General features: G+C 39.1%; 1 protein-coding gene across 1 annotated transcript in view; it reads left to right on the top strand.

Moving 5' to 3' along the window:
* The first annotated feature begins 1144 nt into the window (after positions 1-1144).
* The window catches only part of LOC134220133 (MOXD1 homolog 1), a 217699-nt gene continuing 203026 nt past the window's right edge, over positions 1145-15817 (top strand). Inside the window, exon 1 of the mRNA XM_062699127.1 lies at positions 1145-2244. Coding sequence (XP_062555111.1) covers positions 1933-2244 — 312 coding nt within the window. The 5' untranslated portion in view covers positions 1145-1932. The remainder of the gene's footprint in view (positions 2245-15817) is intronic.

Here is a 15817-nt window from a genome sequence, read left to right as displayed (position 1 = left end):
AAGAAAAGGAACAGGCTGGATCATGCTAACTGTCGATGTATAACAATCCTGTATACGAGGCCTACATGGTACATACTCTCTTGAATTATGTTGGCGAATACCGAATCGGTTTCTAAGAATCAACAATGAACCAGATGTTTACTCTCCAAAAAACCTTGATTAATTCCGGGAATACAACATACGGACTCATCATCTGTAGGGAGCGTATGATTAAGTGAAACGGAACGAACTGTGGCAAATAATATTAGAATATTGCTTTCTGGCAAATCTCTAAAGGTTGCGACGTGCGTTGGATGGATCCAAATCGAGCGTCAGATTTTCAATGGTAAGCCATTTGAATTCCACGGGATACTTTTCTAATTTTTCCCATTTACCCGAGAAAATTTCTTTGAATTAAGAAAATATATACCTACTGAATACGCATTGCAATTCTTCTAAATTTTCATTAAAAAAAACTTTCTAAAATTTCCAAGTAAAATTTTTCTAGCTTCTACAGGAGAATCACGAATGTTTTTTCTGAATTTCATCCAAAAATTATTCTGAGTTTTTCCGAAAACTCTTTTCTGTGTATCCCCTCCCTACGCCACATTCATTTGAATCTCCCTCCGAAATTTTTCTGCATTTTACATGATTTTTCTCAGTATTTCTACGGTTTGCTTCTGAAGCTCACCCAAAAATTCTTCTATTTTGTTTTCAATCGGAAATTCAGTATTTTTGAATTGAAATAAACGTACTCATGAATTGTATAATTAAGGTTATCTTAATTTTGTCCATTTCACGTTAGCATTTAATCCGCCATCCAAAGGTGGAAGCATAACTCGAGGGCTTGAAGCTACCGCATGATGCACACCGGTTGCGGCGCTCTGCTTTTCTCCAGCCAGCAGCCGGTCGATCGTTGTTGGTGAAGCTCACCGCTATGCGCTATAGGTACAAGTATGTAGTAATTCAGCATGTACTGGATGCAGGGGAAGACGGTGGTGATAAAGGCAGCAAAAAATATATGTTTTCCTTCTGTCTCTTTCGCCCAAACCGGGCCCAACGGCAAAACAGCCGGCGTGCATGTTGCTTCCAGCATGTGGATGTGTTTGTAAGCCGGTCGTAGCAGCGGTTTTCGATGGTTCAACCTGCGTTGGGACTGAACCGTGCGCATATCGCTTCCAGAACGTCGCCGTGCAGATCGCAGAGCTGAACGTTGAACGTCGCGCCGAGGATTTTTTTTGCGCTGGATGTCGTGTGTGTTTTGTTTTATTTTCGCGGTGCTCTTCTTCGCGACCGGTAATCGATACATATCCGACGGGCAAGAACCGGCTTTTTGGGCAAATTTCGCGATCGTTATCTTTCGCTTGTCCGCCGATCCAGCAACGATTCGAACGTTGCTGCGCTGATCCTGGGAGCGACTCAGGGTCCGGTTTCGATGCAGTTTTGAAAGCCCCATTGGAGTGACCGGCAGCAGTGACACATTCAGGTGCCTCACTCAATCGGATAGAATAATCGGAATTCATTAGAATAATTTGGCTTGGATGACAGGAAGTGATATTTATTACCTGACGAGGTGAAGATGGTGCAAGTTTCCTTCTACGGAGCGTGAGAATTATTTGAAGCTGAATAAGTTAGTGATGAAATATTGGCGGTCCGTTGCAATGTGTATCCAAAATTGAAGTTGTTATGAATCTGAAAAGGTGAATTTCTGTGGAAATTAATTGCATTAGCGGGAGTGTGTTAATGCTATAATCAAGAAAAAAATAGAGCTATATGAAAATTATCTCGAAGAGGCTCATGAGCAATATCGAAGCGGCAGCAGCCGTTGTTTGTATGCCCTAGGTGTTTTATATCGGAAGTGCAGAACGGGGCCAGAAATCTTCAAAGTGCTTGAGGGGTGATTTTCCAATCCATTCAATCAAAATATAATCACCGGCAAAGGAAAACATAGATATGGGCAAATTAAGCAATTACTGCTGCGGTGCTTCTACCGCTGTGCTGCTGCTACTCCTGAGCCACGTGATTGGAGCGGTGCTCGGCAAACTGGAGCCCATTCACCACAAGTGGTCGAGGTCGGAGATTATGGATGGTAACGGGTTATACTTGCTGGAATGGAAGGTCGACCAAAAGGATATAGTTTTCACCGTAACGGTGAATACGCGTGGATTTATCGGCCTAGGATTCTCGTACAAGAGCGAACGGATGAGCGGATCGGATTTGGTGCTTGCTTGGGTAGATGACCGCACCGGGAAGCCCAATGTGCTGGTAAGTGGTTCGGTTATCTTCTATGTTAACAATCTGGTCCAGGATTAAACCGGATTGATTATTCATTATTTCAAGCAAACAGCTTTTAGAAGAGGTATAAGATGAGATCACATTGTTCTAAGAGTATAGTACGCATTACTGCGTACGAACGGTTTTTTTAATGTTCAATATAAATATTTCTCAATGCTTTAAAATGTGATTAACATGCAAGAAAATTTGTAATTTGCTTTCTATTTCAATTTTACACAATACCCTGTTTGTGTATAGACACTTGTAGAGTACAAAAAGAATGCTATTAAAAAGTCAGATTCTCATGTTGTAAACTTTGTACTAAATTTAAAATTCAACAAAAATGCCAAAAGTTTTCATGTTTCACCTTACTTTAGAAGGTTTGAATCAACAATATTAAAATCAATCGAATGCATTCTGACTATATTGAGATGGTCTAGGATTAGGCATATTTTAAATAACGATCATGATTTGTTCGATATTTTATGAAACTATGGTGCAAAATCAATTTCTGTAGTTGTCCCTTGGGCCCGGACAGTGAGGTTTTTCATGTGATAATAAGCAATTCTTTACACCTGTTACACCTTTACACTTATTTCAATTCAATTGGGCCGTTACAAATATTTAATTAACTTTTTGTCCTACTGATCTCCGAAGGGTCAAGGTGGGGGGGGGGGATAATAAAAAATAAATATTAAAATCAAAAAAATCGAAATGTTTAGAAAATCCTCAAAATTATCCGAATTTTATTTTGTTGCCCCCTCAAAATATTACTTTTTGGCTAAAAAATCCGATTCTAAACGATTTCTTTACTCATGCAACAAGAACTTGGTCATATTTGAACATGATGCAATAGTGTCCGGTACTAGAGGACACTTTTCTAAACCATGAAATTTTTCACCAAAATTCATCGCACTACCTCACTACCAGCGTTGCACGTATCAGTCTAATCAGTTTCGCCGGAAAACCATGTTCGGACATTATCTGCCACAGCTCATTTCTTTTCACTGAATCGTACGCTGCTTTAAAATCAATGAACAGATGGTGAGTCTGCAAGTTGTACTCCCGGAATTTATCAAGGATCATTCGCAGGCTAAACATCTGATCCGTCGTTGATCGGCCCTCACGAAAATCTGCCTGGTATTCGCCGACGAAAGACTCCTCAAGCGGTTTCAGTCTGTTAAACAGGATACGCGACAGGATTTTTTACGCCGAGATGAGAAGAGTGATCCCTCTATAATTGACACACTCTAGTCTGTGCCCTTTCTTATAGATTCATCCATCCAACCAGCCGACAGGCAGTTCTTCATCCTCCCATATTTTCTGGATAATGTGGTGGATTGATTGATGAAGCTGATCACTTCCGTGTTTGAGAAGATCGACCGGGATCTCATCCTTCCCAACAGCTTTACTGTTTTTCAGCTTGTTTAGAGCCTTCTTTACCTCATCCAGTGTTGGTGGTTCCACAGCTTGACCGTCGCCGACTATGTCCATCCTGCTCCTTAATACACCTCAGTTCCCATCGTTCAACAAATCTTCGAAGTGCTCCTTCCACCTGGCGGGCACTGGCGCAGTCTTATACCGCGCGCCATTGACAGTTGCGTAAAACCTCCGCATATCGTTTTTATCCATGTTCTCCTGAGCTTCAGCTATCACACTCTCTTCGTGCTGCCTTTTTTCCTGCGGTGGATTCGTTTCTGTTCTGCCCTTGCTACACTGTACCGCTCTCTGTCAATGTTATTGCAAATCAATTTGCCATAGCGTAAATTTATAAAGTCTATTAACTTTAATTACACTACATTCAATAAGCAAGAAGAACGAATTCAATTCACTATTGAATTCGAACACGACAACAAATTACCATTTCTTGACACACTAGTGACGAGATACGGAAATAAGTTTCAGACTACTTGGTACTGCAAACCTATAGCATCAGGTAGAATGATGAATTTTCAATCATTCCATCCCTACGAACAAAATAACTTTATGCGCCGGATAAAAGGTCTCTCTTCGCCATTACACAACCAACACGATATCAACAACGTCATTTATCAGCAACTGCTACTCAACGGCTATCCACGTGCATTGATTAATAGGTTAATCAATTTGTACGACAATAAACCGAATCTCACCACACAACAGCTAAATCAACAACCAACCAGCCGTCAACCATCCTACACAGCAATAACATTCAATAGACCGTCCGACCTCTAACGAACCACACAACAACCAATCACAGAAGTTCCAATAGCACCCTACAACGACGATCCATCATCCAGTCCAGAACCTAAAAATAATGAACAACAGGAAATAAACTACGAGTCAACATATCATCAAATAACCAGAACTCCACCACCCAACCACATAACTCGCGACACAGATTCCCAACAGTTAACCAAAACAATCATGTACAAACCGTTCCTCTACATCCCAGGACTGTCAGAAAGATTATCTAAAATGTTAACCAATGATTACCCATGCATAGAACTAGCAGCCAGACAATATCACACAGTATCAAATCTACACACCTCTGTAAAAGACAGTCAAAATAGACTAGATAAAAATAATGTGATATACAACATCCCATGTAGCAACTGCCAGTGCTGTTACATTGGCATGACAACTAATAAGATATGTACTAGACTAGCAGGACACAAAACACAAATGAAAAAATTGGAAGATTATCTACAAAACGAAACCGACCATGACATACAAATCATTGATTTAAGAGGTAAAACTGCATTAATGGAGCATAGCATAGATTTTAAACATACATTTGACTTGGAAAAAACTAAAATTGTTGATAGTAGTAACAACACCAACACTTTACCCTTTCTAGAGATGTGTCACATCTACAACACACTCAATACAGTGAACAGACGAGTTGATGTCCAAAACCTCAATACAGCATACGCTGCCATATTACACACATGTAAACCTCGTCTAAATAATAATAGCCATACAGTAAGGCGCAATAGCCCAACTGCAAATATCCAAGACCCAAATCACACACATAGCCAAGATCATCAAAAATAATTTAGCATCGCTGAAAGTAACTGAATTCAAGTTCAATTTATACATCTGTATCTACACTATTTAATGTATATCATTATTAGTACACGAACCATCAACTTAGCTTAGAGGGTGGGGAGGTGTTGCAAAAAATGTGACAATCTGTACATAAATTTCATACAAAAAGTGTGACTTAGGCGGAGGAGGGATTGCCCATTTTTCGTTACGTAATTAATGGATCTTCACTTAGTTCAAAATCTTCAATAGATACTCCGTACACGGCAAGCACGAATCATCTGCCAAGCCTATAATGTTGACTATTGGAGGGAGTCTATGCCTCAACATACCTCGCCACAAACATTTATCAGAACCCAAACACAATATGGCAAAAATTATTTTCCTTGCATGACCTGATATTTCCTAGAATACGATGCTAATTTTGTAATCATAGTTAGATTCTCGAATATTTCCATAAAAGCAGAAACAATGATAGCATAAAACCAAAATTTACTTTAGAGATAATGCAAAATAACGGGATGAAAAATTAGCAACAAAATTATCTTTTTTTTTTGTTGCTGACAAAAATTTTCATTAGGCCGATACAAATATTAAATTTATTTTATGTGACCCCCCCCTTCAACTTTCCCAAAATATGGAGGGGGCGAAAAAAAATTTTTCTTCGATATATTTTTTTTTTATTTTGAAGTTTATGCATCAATGTTTTTATCTTGATACGAAATATATCATTCATAGACCATAAATTTTCCCCAAGAGTATTTTAAATGAAAATACGAGCTTATATCTCTATCAGCATAAATATTCTTTATCCTATCCTGACAGATTCCGTCTAAGCTTCCTTGCAATATATGGCGAACCCATTTCCATCCACGTTTTCGAACATCTATTGTTATCGGTATTTAATGGCTTTTATGTTGCTCGGCACTGTAAGGCCGATCGAATTATAAATTTCAGACATCATCTGCGTTATCTTTGCCTAAACACAACACGCTTCACGATAGAGTAGAACATTCGAATTTTATGTGCGTGGATCAATCCGGTTGAGTCTCCAAATATTTCGAAAACTCGCGAAGGTAGCCCCAATTTCGTCATCTGATGATATCAGACTGTCAAGATATTGAAGTCCTCCCGTTCACACTCAAACACCTGGTCCTGCGGGCGGTGGACCCATCGCAAAGAAGCATACTGTCAGCTCGTTAAGTGCACACAAAGGAGCATCGCAGTACTAATATAGTGTTTCGTGTTCATTAGCCAAATCAGAGTCGTCTAGATGTTCCACAACAATAAACTGCAAACGCAGCACAAGGTATAGTACACGATCTACCGAGATCCCACCAAGATCTCTCCGATTACGCTGAGAAGTGAAAGTGCAGACGAATCAAGCATCCTTGCCTCACATAAGCGACAACCTGAATGACGTCAGACAAAGCTCTGACCCTATTTGAAAATCCCTTGCATTCCTGGGCGCCAAACAGATTTTTGTGATTCAGACATACAAAACAGACAGCATAGGGTCACCTCCGCCGACTGCCGATCTTGGGCCCCTTTAGATTTCCTGCTTCGGATGGATGCTTTTCGAAGAATGCTGGCTAAGACTTGAAGAAGCTTCGAAGTGATCGAACAAACATTTCAGCTTTCCAAGTCAGTGAGTTATTGAGGCGATAATCTTTGCTTGTTGCAGTCATCTTTTCTTCATCAACCAGGATGTCCACCCACGTCAGCCTTTCCTGTCTGCAGTAACGACCGACTCCCACTTACAGAGATACATTCTGTAGACGGGACTCGTACTTTACTCCTCTGATTCTTCCCGTTCCTCAGCCTTTGATTCTATACGCTTCTCAATCTTCAGTCGGGTTACATCTGTAATCCATTCTATTCGCTGAGTGCGCAGCTCATCCAAGTTGATCTCGTCGGTTTCGATGAAAGTATTCTTCGTCGCCCACTTCTATTCTACGCGCCACCTTCCAGAACATCCACCACCTGAGTTCCATATCCTTCAACGAACGATCTCTTCACAGCTGGATCTTCGAGTCGGTCTATGGTGAATCGACACCCGAGTGAACTCTCCTCCCGCTGAATTCTGGAAATGCGTGGTCGGATCTTGCAAATTTATAGATGATAGTCAAACGCTGCGTTCAATATGGATTCAAGAAGGCACCGTCTCCATTTTCAGGTGATCCATTTCCAGAGGATAAATACTAGTCCTGACAACTGAATATGGCTCTAGAGAAGTAAGTCATACGCTGTTAGCTGCAGACGGGAGAAGCGGGCGCGGGTGGACTCCCTGGTCAACGATGATAGGAAAGCCGCAACAACCGGCGATAATCGCCTCCTCTACGCCTGATTGGAGCAAGGACAAATCCGTGGGTGCCAAAAAAAGACGCGACATGTCAGTCACTCACCGATCCAACTGATCAGCTGAAACGTTGGTTCGACCACTTAGAACAACTTCTTCGAGTTTTGACGACTTGTCTAATTCAGATACAGGGAAAGGATAACAATTCTCGGACGGCAGAAGGCAATATTGATCATGTGAGAAACATACAGTCATGCTTTGCATCATCCTGAAGTAGGTCAATGAATTTCAAGAGTCCCTCCATTTGGTACTGATTGACCACGGAAAAGCCTTCAATCGTCTGAATTACAAAAAAAAACTGAGGTTCGTTCCTAGAAGCAAGGAAGGTTTAGACAAAAACCAGAGTCCAGCACAATATAATCCCTAAAGTGAGGCGAGGCTGGATGTATTATTATGTATTCATCAACCGATGTCAACGTTTTACAGCTCGGACATGGTGGTGGCCTCACAACTGGATTCTGAATGTTGAGTCCTATCGAAGAGCGTTGGATTCCGGCAGAACATCGCAGCAGGGGCAGACCTAGGATCTCCTGGCGACGAAACCCTAACAGAGAAATAAATGAAGTCGATAGGAATCAGGGCCTAATTCAAGGATGGAGATCTTTTACGTTGGCCCTATGTCCCCCAAAAAGTGCTCAGAACACAAGAGTACCACATGTACATGGGGCTGAGAAGGAAACCAATGTGCCGTATAGCCTATGATGTATTGTGTAACTTTGGTTAGCTATTTTTACAAAGCAATAGACATTTATTTTGAAACTGTTTGGAAGAATGTTTTATTTTTCACAAATCAATTGCAACTGTAACTCAAGGTTATTTTCAGTGTATCGTACCTTTGCTTGGAGTAAGGTAAACGAAAATCTGCAACCAGAGGCCTGAGAAGTCTCAGATCGTGTGGGGGTCGGGAAGCGCCCAGGCAGCAATCGCCGTCAATGAGCCGAAATGACCTCCAAAGAAACCCCCGTAGCTCATCCGCGCATGTTTCTTGTATGTGTGAGTTTAGCGTCCATTGCATCATCTCTACGGGTTTGTCCGAGGTCGTATCCATGCCGCTAACAAGTAGCATAGGATTCCAATAATTTTCGGATCGTGGGCATGCTGATATGACGTGCTTCGCCGATTCTACTTCAGACGTCACCTAAGTATTCCGTATAGTCCGGGAAGTCTACATTTCCGAGCCTATGCAAGAACGTCATGAAACAGCCATGTTCAAACCACACATCTGTGATTTGAGAAGGACATCTGACCATTGACCCTATTGATACAACTAGTTTGAGTTTCATACTTGACTTAAACAAAAGCTTATAACTCTAGCAGTACTTTGGTATTATGAATTGTGGAAAATTTTGGTGTTATGGATTCAACAGATTACTTAGAGTTCATCTGTAAAATCAGCCCTTTTCCAAAAAGAAAAACAGAAATTTCTACAAAAATATTTAAGTTCCAGTATTTTTTTAATTATATAAAGTTTGTGCTAAATTCACTACTGGATAAATATGCTACAAATATTCATATTCTATGCTTTTTCTAAACATTCATTGCTAACATTTTTCATAAAAATTTAAAATCTTCCATAAAATATTTGCTTCATTGACTTTTTTTCGTTTCCTTGTTATTTTTTTTATTCCCCCCCCCCTTGTACATTCCAAGAGCTGTCGGACATAAAATAAATTTAATATTTGTATCGGCCTTATTATCTCCGACAAAAACAAAGCTTTGTCGTTGGTTCTCTTTTGTCGCTTGTTTCGCATGTGCATCCAAGAAAAATTGATTCCCTGCTCAACACTTCATCATACATAGCTTTCCATAATATTGGGCCCAGGATGGACCCTTGCGATACACCTGCAGTGATATGCCCTATATGGCGGTTTGGCGTAATAATGTGCTGATAGTTACTTGGGATAGTTTAGCGAACACTCAATTACCACCCAGATTGCCATTTTGACATAATTTTTGACATCTGAGGCCGCCAACGTGCTCAAAGCATTGTTCTAGAAGCAATCATGTGTGTGTTTTGGTTTCAAGCAAGAAACTCCCTCGGTCAACCACTTATCCCTGAAAGAGTTAAACCCAACATCAATTTTACAGTCCATCAAACCATCACTCTTTTTAGAACTAATTGGATTTTCAACAGTTGAACTCGTTTATAGTCCGTTTTAGGGCTGCCACAGGCTTTATTGTTTCTGGATATTGACAAATCATTGACAGTGTGTTTTTTTCGATCTTCATGATGTTTTCATTAAAATGCCTCTTGACATTTTTTTTACAAACATTGAATTTTGCACTTAATAATTTCTGTTGGGAAACTTATGTTTACTCGAAATTCGAGAAGCTTTGACAATAGGCGCCATGTTATTGGAGTTCAACTGTTTTATCTCTTTTCAAAAATTACAGACACTGTATTGTAATATACGATAAAGCAAACTCCTTTAAAATTGACCAATCTGTCTGTTTTATATCGCCGTGTAAAAGTGTCCTCTCAGTGCAGTTTATCACCAAAGAAGTTCCAAGTGTGTTGTGAAACTCGTGAGGTTATTTCCGATTCATGTCAACTATGATCTTTTTCTTCACGAATGAAATTTGTTAAAATACGAAAGGCAAACCTCAAGTACAGAGTACAGAATTGAGGAGTATTGGAACAAGCACCACGTCTGCTGGTGAGCGTTTATACCCTCCGGTGAGCCTTAGTTTCATCACACGACAATGATGTTTGATGTTTCCCAGCGTCAGGGAGAATAATGAGCGATAAGGGCGTCGATGACAGAAAATACATTATGATTGTTAAATGGTTGTTCAATCCGCCTTGCGACCCTTCGAGATGAGTCTTTAAAAAAAAAAATTGAGCATAACCCGAAATAATTCTGGCACAAGCCACTAAATTCAAAACTTTTAGGTTAAACATATTTTAGAATTTTCACATTTTTATAAAAACATTCTTTTTGTGACCAAATAAGTAAGGTACACTGGGGGAAGTGGAAAAAGGGGATAAGTGTAAAAATCGACTCGAAAAATTGAAATTGTACATACTTAACAGTTTTTACCACATCATAACATTATGCAACAATATACTTTGATGCTCACACTAATACTATGTTGAAATTTGTATAATACATACACTAACACGGTTAACGCTTGAACTGTAATTTTAGGTTTCGCGAAAAGTTGATTTTTGCATTCATACAATCAATTCTTATTTGCACCAATTGTTCTTTTTTCAAGAGAATTTATATCACAGGGGACCATTCTAATACAATTAAACTAATCCCATTCAATTTGTAGTGGTTTTCACCAAGAAAGCAAATAATTCAAAGTTTTTACACTTACCCCAGGTATCAAACACTGCGGAGGAACTGGATAATGTTCTAATTACGCATTTTTTTTCTTCCCTCCAGGGTTTATTTCGATAGCTGTGCATTTTAATATGTTCCTTCTTTGTTATCATTATGATTCCAGTGGTGATTGGACTCATATAAATGAGAAAATGCCTGATAAATCCACCTATCGGTATTGATGCCTTTCACATGTTTTACATATGAAAAAAATGTATAAGAAAGTTGAAAATAGCACTTATAGGTAAACATATTGTATAATTCACATTAATTTTTATTCATAACAAGTTTCGCCGTTGAATGCAATTTTTTTACGAACAAATTGGTTAAGGACAAGTGCTTAAGAATTGCTGATAATTTTGTACGTGCTTTGCGCACACACATACATACAAATACGCACATACAGACATCATCTCAATTCGTTAAACCAAGTTGATTAGTTTATAACCCTGTAAGTCCCATTTTTCCTTTAAAAAGTTCATCTTTGGGGCGAATATATAGACTTTACGTACACTAAGTGTTCGAGAAGGCAAAACCAGCGCTCCCCTAGCTATTACGAGAATTCCTTGAGGATCTATTCCGTTAAGTTAATGAAATTAATCCACAAAAGATGCTCAGAGCAATGATCGTATTGATTTTAGTTATATGTAACTACTCATCACTATTGAAGGTCAAGGTAACATGGGTTTTCCACTTACCCCATCCCACTAGAGTAAGTGGAAAAACAACTCCTAATTTTAAAATCTATTTCCATACATTTCAAGCGACCAAAATGGTACGAATTACCGCACAGTTGGTGCAAAATTGACTGTTTTTGATAGTCCATTTTGATTGAACGCATTTAAATCATTTAAACTGGTTTTACACTAATTCAAACATGCACTATCGATTTTTCCTTTTCCACTTCCCCCAGTGTACCTTATAGATACCCAAAAAACAAGTGTGGAGGTGAATGAATTGGTCGCGTTTTTAAATCTAAAATAAAACTAAAAACTAATTAGATTTTAATTATTTTTTCAACTCGAGATTTTTTGGCCACCCTGTTTTGAATTACCTTTAATAAAGTCTGCCATTTAGAAACTTAAGTTTATAACAATTTCTGGATTTCTAATAAGAGACCATGGTTTTATTGGATTTTCAAAATTTTCCTCAGAATGCCACGTCGAGTTCAAAATCTCAAAAACTATTTTAAATTTTTTATTAAACCATAGTTTAATGACAGTTAAAATCGTACAGTCGCCTCTCCACATCTCAATATTGAAGAGTCCATCGAGCAATAGAAGAAAAATTGAAATGGAAACTAGATCTGCTATGAAAAAAACGACAACAAAAAATATGTTATTTCTTGGTTTTGATGTGTTTGTTATTGCCCAGAGATGGTCTAGTATTACCAGAACCCATCGAGATAGAGATATATCGAGATGGGGAGGTTATCGGGATGTAGAAAGCAAAATGGTTTGTGGGAGAAAACCATTGACAAAAGGAAAAACCACAAGATATAGAAAATCTAGATTAGAGGGTTAAAGGCATTTTTAAAGTTTCTTCAATATTTTAATTACTTTATATTTTTCAAACAAATGGTCCTTCCAAAGATTTACAAGCTTTGTGAGTCTAAATAGTTCACCGTCAGGGAATGCTAATGAAGCTCTATACCCGGTGCAAAACTTCATACAAAAGTCACTATTTGGTCACTTTTTCGTTATCGTTGGTCACTAAAGTCACTATTTTGAACAGCATTCATAGCTACCAGCCCTGCAATACCCTTAACGCTAGAAATTGTACTTGGGTGCCAAATCCAATAATCTAGAGATAAAATGTTATACGCGAATGGTAGTTTTTCAAGATTTTTTCATAAACGTGTGAAAATGAAGGTAATGTTTAACATAACAATTACTACCAAAATTTCTACCAAATTTTGAACACATATTCTCTTCACAAAAAGATGATTATAGTGGGGATTAGAAAATTACTGGAAAAGGGGAAGATGTGGAGAAGGGATATTGTATGGTTATCGTAACTTCTGAACAACTTGACCAATTTCCAACAAATTTGGAGCATGTATTCTCTGTCCTACGGAGAGTTATATAAAACAGAGAGAAAATAACATTGCTCCGGAAAAAAACCACCATGTTCCCGAATATGACATTTCCTCGAAAATGACATTTCCCCGAATAAGATATTTAGCATAGCATAGCATAGTTACGATGTACTTCGTAGATTGGACACTAGTGATACTCATGTTTTTCTTTTGAAATCTCCATTCAGATTACTATCAGAAATCAAGGTGGATGTGATCCTTACAAAAACACGAGGATTACTACTCCTGGCCACGCTCATCTTCAGCGTAACTTCGGAGGGGAAGGAAGTATTGATGTAGTACTTACCTAATTAGAGGCCCCCGACTCAGCAACACCGTCATAAGTACCACAGATTTGGATATTGAGGCGACGAATGAACCACGAGCTCGCCCAGCTCTAGCGCAAATTCAGTATCCAGAAGGTAGCTAAAGCCGGAAGGGTACGATGGGCAGGGCATGTTGCAAGAATGCCGGACAGCAACCCTGCAAAGATGGTGTTCTCTTCCGATCCGGCAGGTACGAGACGGCGTGGAGCGCAGCGAGCGAGGTGGGCAGACCAGGTGCAAAACGACTTGGCGAGCGTGGGGCGTATTCGAGGATGTAGAGATGCGGCCTGGAACCGTGTGTTGTGGCGTCAAATTGATGATTCAGTGTTATCTGTTAAGATGTAAACTAAATAAATGAAAGGTAGCCGGAGCCTCCCCAATTCTGTCTGAGGTGACGATTTGCATGGGAGTGCCATCAGATTGGACAAATCGACGTTTGGATCTTTGAAAACAAAATCACATACGTCCTTTTGAATAAGTACCCGAGAAACGTAGGCTACTGGCTGGGCGTGGTATATCTATCATTAGGCCCAAACTCGGCAAGCGCGCTTAGAGTTAACTGTAACCTACAGAAGCTGAAAAGCACGCACTTGATGTGTTTTAGAGAAATATCCGTCTACACCACAGTACCACGAAACACAACCTGTGTTATCGCGTGAATGATGCACATCGGCCTTGTCATCCGGGAAGTCGACGAGTGTTTCGACACGTGCAAACCTAAAGGAGTCCCTAAGACCATTAGAGTAGCTTCGGCCCATCTGCTGGAAGGACCCATCGGCTGATACTAACAAGCTGTGTCATTCGGACTGGAAAATGTACAACACAAGATCCAAGCCAATAATTAATTTTATTCAGAATGTATTGTATTCTGTTCTTCTTCTTATTGGCATTACATCCCCACACTGGGACAGAGCCGCCTCGCAGCTTAGTGTTCAGGCACTTCCACAGTTATTAACTGCGAGGTTTCTAAGCCAGATTACCATTTTTGCATTCGTATATCATGAGGCTAACACGATGATACTATTATGCCCAGGGAAGTTGAGACAATTTCCAATCCGAAAATTGCCTAGACCGGCACCGGGAATCGAACCCAGCCACCCTCAGCATGGTCTTGCTTTGTAGCCGCGCGTCTTACCGCATTGTATTCTGTTATTGTAAAATATTATCTCACGAAATGAGCCACGGGATGATAATCTCAAAAATAAAGACAAACAAGCTGTGGGTGCGTTTAGTGGGTCAGTGTTCTAACTCCGTTTGCATATTTTGAATGTCTGATTACATATTTCCTACTTATGCAAAAAATAACGAATCTGTATCTGAAAGTAGGTATTTGTTAAAAGAAACTTAGTAAACCGATTTCCAATAATTTTTGTTTCAAATGAAATGTTGAGTTCTCCTCATAAGAAAAAAATATATTCATCAACATGTAAAATATTCTTATTAATAATTTATATATGCTGTCATTCATTTAAATTATAAAAAGTGAATTCACAAATGTATGCATTCTATAAAAACCAATCGCACAGAACACAATAAATATAAGTCATAATCCTATCAACAATTCTGACATGCACGAGCAACTAATCATTGATATATAATGCTTTCCTGCTGTATGGGACGTTGAAAAATACATTTCAACAAAGCAAATAATGGTAATAATGCAATGTAACACATGTCATGCTTCTCATCTTTGCCGAGAGTAATTAATTTTAATTCATTCGGAAAACCGGAACCGTATTTCCGCGACCACACATAATACCCTCACTTCAGAAAGGAAAGCGCACATATTGAGGGCCAGCAGAGCCTGCCAGATTGTGAGCAGATGCCAACCTACAGATGCACAGGATAACTGCCATCCACCTATCTATAGCTCACCTACAAGATTATTTTCATTTCAATCCGTAAAAAAAAAACTTTCGCCCGTCATGTGAAGACAGAGACACCGTCGCCGGAGCGGACGGACACCCGTTGAAAAATAATCCTGATGAAAATACCCACACACGCATTAAATACTCGAAAGCATTTCGAGGGCAGTTTTTCCTCTCCTCTCGTTGACACGAAGCCCTTCGAAACGGAACCGAATCGGAACAGAAGTGACGAGTATCGAGTGTCGAAATAGTACTGTGTGAGAGACTAAGATCAACACGGCCCATAATAAAGATAAAAATCTATGAGAGAATCAATAATGTTAACAAGGATATAACAAAACAGGTTATTAAACGTTGTCTGGTAAAAGCCCCCTAATCAAAACTAGGTAGTGTAACAGAAATTTATTTAAAAATTCTTAAATGTACATCACATATAATAAAAAGAAGAAAAAAATAGTAATATAAATTTTCATACGTGAAGACAAATAGAAAAAATTTTCACCATTCATAATTCAGGAAATATGAAATTTCAAGAAACTCAAATGAAACTATTCAATTATGATAAATTCAACTTTATT

This window comes from Armigeres subalbatus, chromosome 3 (genome assembly GCF_024139115.2).
Source record: "Armigeres subalbatus isolate Guangzhou_Male chromosome 3, GZ_Asu_2, whole genome shotgun sequence".
Lineage (NCBI taxonomy): Eukaryota > Metazoa > Arthropoda > Insecta > Diptera > Culicidae > Armigeres > Armigeres subalbatus.
The sequence above is the reverse complement of the archived record's forward strand: the minus strand, read 5'-3'. Positions and strand labels throughout refer to the sequence as shown.